The sequence below is a fragment of the Carassius auratus genome, unplaced genomic scaffold (assembly GCF_003368295.1).
Source record: "Carassius auratus strain Wakin unplaced genomic scaffold, ASM336829v1 scaf_tig00030164, whole genome shotgun sequence".
Classification (NCBI taxonomy): Eukaryota; Metazoa; Chordata; class Actinopteri; order Cypriniformes; family Cyprinidae; genus Carassius; species Carassius auratus.
In genome coordinates this window covers 154,828-160,827 of record NW_020525830.1, presented here as the reverse complement: position 1 = coordinate 160,827, position 6,000 = coordinate 154,828, and the positions used below count along the sequence as shown (strand labels likewise).

General features: G+C 32.8%; 1 protein-coding gene across 3 annotated transcripts in view; it reads right to left on the bottom strand.

Moving 5' to 3' along the window:
* Positions 1–2,522: 2,522 nt before the first annotated feature.
* The window catches only part of LOC113080038 (ralBP1-associated Eps domain-containing protein 2), a 32,456-nt gene continuing 28,978 nt past the window's right edge, over positions 2,523–6,000 (bottom strand). For all 3 annotated transcript variants that reach the window (XM_026252290.1, XM_026252291.1, XM_026252292.1), the window contains exons 17-18: positions 4,907–5,012; positions 2,523–2,902 (exon numbers count right to left, since the gene is read on the bottom strand). In XM_026252290.1, the coding sequence (XP_026108075.1) occupies positions 2,834–2,902; positions 4,907–5,012 (175 nt within the window). In that variant the 3' untranslated portion in view covers positions 2,523–2,833. The remainder of the gene's footprint in view (positions 2,903–4,906; positions 5,013–6,000) is intronic.

Genomic DNA, 6,000 nt, shown 5'->3' with positions numbered 1-6,000 from the left:
TTTGCCACTCTCTTATCGTCTTTATAAAAATGTATAAAATTGTGAACATTTATAGTGACATCAAAATAGAAATAAACCAGTATTCCCCAACTTTATACTCACATGCAGGTGTTGACTGTTCCCTCATGTTGCTTCATGTTCTTGGTGTTATCTGGTCCATTGTGAAGGAACCTATCCATTCCCAACACAAACAATCTGAAACACATGAGATCAGGCAGTGAAACAAGCTCTCCAGACAAACTGAAGAGGGTCATCAGAGGTCACAACCTATTGCTCCACTTACCAAACCTGCTCAATTGATTCTCTACGGTCCTCATGCTCGAAGACCAGAGACATGAACTGACAGGGAAAGCGTCAAAGGCGTCAGCTTCCATTCATGTTAACTATGATATGCATTCCTCCACCACAGAAAATCATTTCAACAACTTGCAAAAACAAACAACAATTACATATCATGAACATTTAAAATATTACAAACATGCGAGGCAAGACACACCACATCCATTATAATCTCCCATAATTCCACTGGTTTATTGACACATTCATGGACAGAACATTCCTGAACACTCCTGCATCAGAACACAGTGCATGAGAAATTCAGTCCGTATCAAAAACACACAACATGGCCCACAACAAGCTCGACCTGCTAAACCACCAATATATTTTGCATAGGAAAGGATTTAGCACACTTTTGAACAAAAATACAGACATGTATCATTTTTTTTTTATGTATTTTTTTTTTTTGCAGTTGCTGGTTTTCATTTAAATAATCAACCTTTTCTGACATTTCATGTTTACCCCCCAAAATTATTTTTCAGACTGTAATAAATGCTTAAGAAATCATGGAAAAGTTAGAAATAATAGTTAATGATATGGAAAGCAATAAAATAAAATGTTAAAAAATAAAAAAAAATGAAATAATTATAATAATAATGGATTTTTAGTTAGAAATAATAGTTAATGATATGGAAAGCAATAAAATAAAATGTTAAAAAATAAAAAAATTGAAATAATTATAATAATAATGGATTTTTTTTTTAAATGCATTACAAGCACGATCACTGGATCGCTGATCTGAGGTTAATGTGGCATTCTACAGCTACATCTACATATTCTAACATTCCAGTCTTTAACAGTCCTTTACTGTCAAACTACTCACATACAACATGCCGTCAGAACTACCTGTGTAAAAATAAATGCCTCTTCAGTGCAAACGTTCATCTTCATGCATGAACACAAACACACTCAACAACACATCCATGTTTATGAACTTTTTGTCCCAGCACACAAAGTCATGATTATTCTACATTTTATTTAATTTACAACAGTGTTCATCATGGGTAAATCATATGAAAAGAGACATCAAGAGACATTTTTACCCCAAAACCACAAAAAAAAAAAAAAAAAAAAAAGTTATATATAATTTATATATTTATTTTTGGTTACTATTTGCGATTTTATTCTATTTACAATTTATTTTATTTGTTTGCATCACAAACTGCTTGAGAAAGCTGTAAACTAATCCCACATTGCAGAAGGTGCAAACAACCTTACGCCTGTTTCACACATACTCCGTCTGCAGTGCGTATGGGTTTCGTATTTTTTTATTTTTTTACGCACCCATGTTAACGGATTCCAGTTGCGTTCCAGGAGCGGTGCGTCTGCAGCAGTGCAGAGATCGTTCACGAACTGAGTAGCGGACTGCAAAAGCGTCCTATGTGAAAGCACAATGAGTATGAGTCTGTGCTGCTTCTGCACCACATACGTAACGCACACGGACTGCAATGCACTGCAGACGAATTATGTGTGAAACAGGCATGAGTCTTGTAGAGGTTTCCATTGGGAAGCTTCTTTTTAAAAAAAATTCCCTGAAACAAACCCGGCAGCTTCAGCTGCATCCATGTTAGCACGTCACGTTTGATGTGGTAATTTCACAGTAGGCATACACACAGGTTTAAAGACTCGTTCTCACCCCCTACAGATTCGGCTAGGTATACATCTGCGCTAAAATATCAAGGTGAAAGTCATCATTGCTCGCCTCGTATAGACCCAGCTATCATTCCAACTTTGAGAATAGATTAATCGCCCGATAAGAGTCTCACACCGATAACGGCCCACCACTAATATATATTGTGTGAATTTATATATTTATATATATATATATATATATATATATATATATATATATATATATATATATTTTTTTATATATATATATATATATATATATATATATATATATATATATATATATATATATTATTATTTTATTTTTATTTTTATTTATTTTTCTGTTGTTGGGTTGAAATGTGTCTTCACTTTTTCAGGATATTGACCCTCATAAGCTTATTCTTGGTAGAACATGATCAGCCTCAAACAAATTAATGTTTACTAAATTATGGTAGCTAAAACACAAAAAAAGCAGTTTCAATCATTAGTCGGTGTGTTTGTGCAGTTATAGAACCGGATCCATTGCATAAACCATAAACCGATATCCAGTTTCCTGGAATGAAGGGAAATAATGAAGCTTTTGCTTTTTATTGACATGTGTATCTAGCGGTTAGCTGTGTTAGCATGATTCTAAAACAGGCAGGAACACACAAACACAAACCCGAAACCAACAAAACAAATAGTTTTTTGACCAAACAAACTTCCTAGAATTCTTCACGTTCTCCCGTGGAGGTAAATCCTCTTCCTGTGCTTCTGACACGGTGTTTGTGGCGTCCCAAATGTTTGGTCACTTAAAGTGCGTATCCTGTCATGTGACTGAGTTACAGCTCACAGTATTAGACACTAGAATGATGGAGAGCGAGGGAAAGCGAGCGTGTGTTGGTCAGATTGACGCCACGGGCCGCAGCAACTCCAGCTGGGACTCCAGAGTGACTCGCTCCCGATGCACAACCTTATGAAGAAACAGAGGAAGAAGAGAAAGAAACACAGCTGTGATTATCTGAGATAAGCTAAGCCGACTCTATTAAATTAAACAATTTCTTTTCACGGTTTCCTTCAGGCCTCCGTGATTTCCTCCACTCTTTCACAATATAAAAACCTGAAGCCAAAAACGTAAGTGATCTGATCCAGATACATCCAAATCCAAATCTGAAAGAAAGAACTTGATAATAACATGCTTTGAGTGTTGACAAGGTGTTGATGTGTTCCTAGACTGCCCTAAAAGGATTTAGAGTGCAACAGTTTATGGGGGTGGTTTTAGTGTGTTTCTTAGAGTAAATTTACAGTTACTGTGCAGTTTTTAAGGTGTTCTGAGTGGATTTAGTGGCTGCCAGGGAGCTTTGAGTAGTTGCTAACATAAAAAAACAAGCAATAATAATAGGGATGCTTGATTTAACACTAATAAGTTGATCCCCATTTGACGAATGTTTTGAGCAAACAGACAGTTGTAGGAAGGCTACTGAGGTCACGACCATCAAAAGACATCAAACAGAAAGGATGAAAGCTGTCGTTCTGACACTCACAGATGTCTCTGGAACTATTACTGCTAGCTGTCTTCATTTGTCATTAACGTCTTGTGTATCACGTATCTTCTAGAACAATCCAGACACCACAGTCACAGTCATCTGACACCCACCAGGAACATCTTCTCAAATATCTACACTCGTCTGACAGCTTTTTGAAATATATGTCGGATTCTTGTTGTATCAGTGTATCAATGCTCAATCTCACCAGACTTCATGCATTGCCACTCTGGAAGTTATAGGCAATATTGGATATTTTATTGCACATGCTCATTTCTCCTGTTTTAACATTTATATGGGCCATCATGTAATACTCACTTAAAGTTCATTTCTAAAACAATTAATTTAATAAAATTGTTACATGTAATACTTAGCAAATCTCAACATCAATATGTATTTTTCATACTGTACATTATGTTCTGAGGCCTTAATTCACATGAACATTTAAAACAACAAATTTTGTGTTTACATTTTTATTTTATTTTTATGCATTCACAGAAATTATATATTTTTGTTGTACTACATACTTTATTTTCACCACACAATTGAAATAAGATAATTATATTTTGTCAGTTATGGTAAAATAATGTCCAAACTTTAAAGCAAAGCAAACGCTGATGACATAAAGGTGCTACATAAAATAAAAAAAGCTTACTTTGTATTTACATTAAATTTTTATATGCATATTAATATTTTCATTTAATGATTTACTGTATGCTAAATAAATAAAAGTAAAAAATAGATTTATATTGAAAAAAATTTGAATAAGGCAAGAATGTTCTCAAAACTAGGAGTAAGTCTAGAAAACAAGCACTTCGTAATGTGAGAGTTGTAACGTAGCATGCAGTGGTCCGCATGTTAACAGTTCCCAGCATGCAGTGCAACCTGATCTGCACTTGGGCGTTTATGAGCAGCAGTCTAGCATCTTTTGTTTGTCCTCTCCCTCACTTTCTTTCATTCTCTCTTTCTACTCTCATTATTGGTGACAAAATGCATTTCCAAGCCCATTCTGGTGCTCATTAGAAATATCTCAGCCTCATTTCAAACACACACGACAGCTGCTGCAGGATGCACTATTTTAAAAAAGACAACTGCTTGAGTCCAAGCTTGCATTTTCAGAAAGCTAGCATGTGTGTGAATGTGTGTTCATTGAGCGGATCTCTGAATGATTTGAGGACTGCAACTTTACACCATCTCCAGACGCTCAATAACTCTTCAGGATAACACAAGCTGTCTGTGTTTATATAGAAAAGCAGCATGCATCTGATACCAGACTAGAAGAGATATTTGATTGGTCTGGCTAGAGGTGTCGGAAATAGTATGTGCTGTCCATCTAGAAAACTAACCATGTGTAAACAGATTTCAGCTTCAATGTGTAGTTATGTCCATTATTACATGGTTATTATTTTGAAATAAGTGTACGGTTGGTGCACCTTTAGCTGTTGCTGTAGTTCACTGTTGAGACGTGTCAGGACTGCGTTGGTTTCTCGGTTCTTCCGTATGGCCATCTGGATCTCTCTCTTCTGCTTGGGTGGAGGCCTGGAGCACAACAGCAGATAATCATCTTCTGTGTCTATGTGTAGAAAAGCTTTCAATGGTGTTCAATTCATGACCCCACTTGCTTAGGATTTATAAATCACTGATACATGCTGTTTGCTCCCTGATGTGTCGTTTAAGAGGGATGTTTATTGATATATGCATTTTAGGATTTATATTAAATATCTCATTTTTCACGAACGTTTTATTATGTTCATCATTGTATTTTTTCTTATGGAAATACATATGTTAAAGATTACTTATTTATGTTTTTGTAAAAAGTTACTATAAACACTGCCATTATTGTCTATTTAATATTATATATTTATTACATTTTATATTATTATTAATATTGTATCTTATTTCTTTCTTAATTCTTTTTATAAGTAACCACTTAAGCTATAAAACTCTGCCATTTTATATTATTACTATGTCTACTACTACTGTATTTTTTATTTCTTATAATTAACGTTTTTATTTTCCTATATAATCTTTAATATTAATGTTATGGTAAATAATATTATATATATATATATATATATATATATATATATATATATATATATATATATATATATATATATATATATATATATATATATATATATATATATATATATATATATAATATATGTGTGTGTGTGCGTGCGTGTGTGTGCGTGTATATATATATATATATATATATATATATATATATATATATATATATATATATATATATATATATATATACACACACACACACACACAATTAATATTTTTATTTTTTAATTTCCTTAAATTTTTATTTATATTACAAGTATTCTTTATTACATTGTCAATCATTATTTTAAATACTTTTATTCTTGTTTATTTAATATTTAATAGTATATATTTTATTAACATTTTATAATAATAATAACAATAATAATAATAATACAATTAAACCGCAAATTACTATTTTCAAATTTACATATTTGTACAAAATTTCATTTACTTTTATACTTAATCT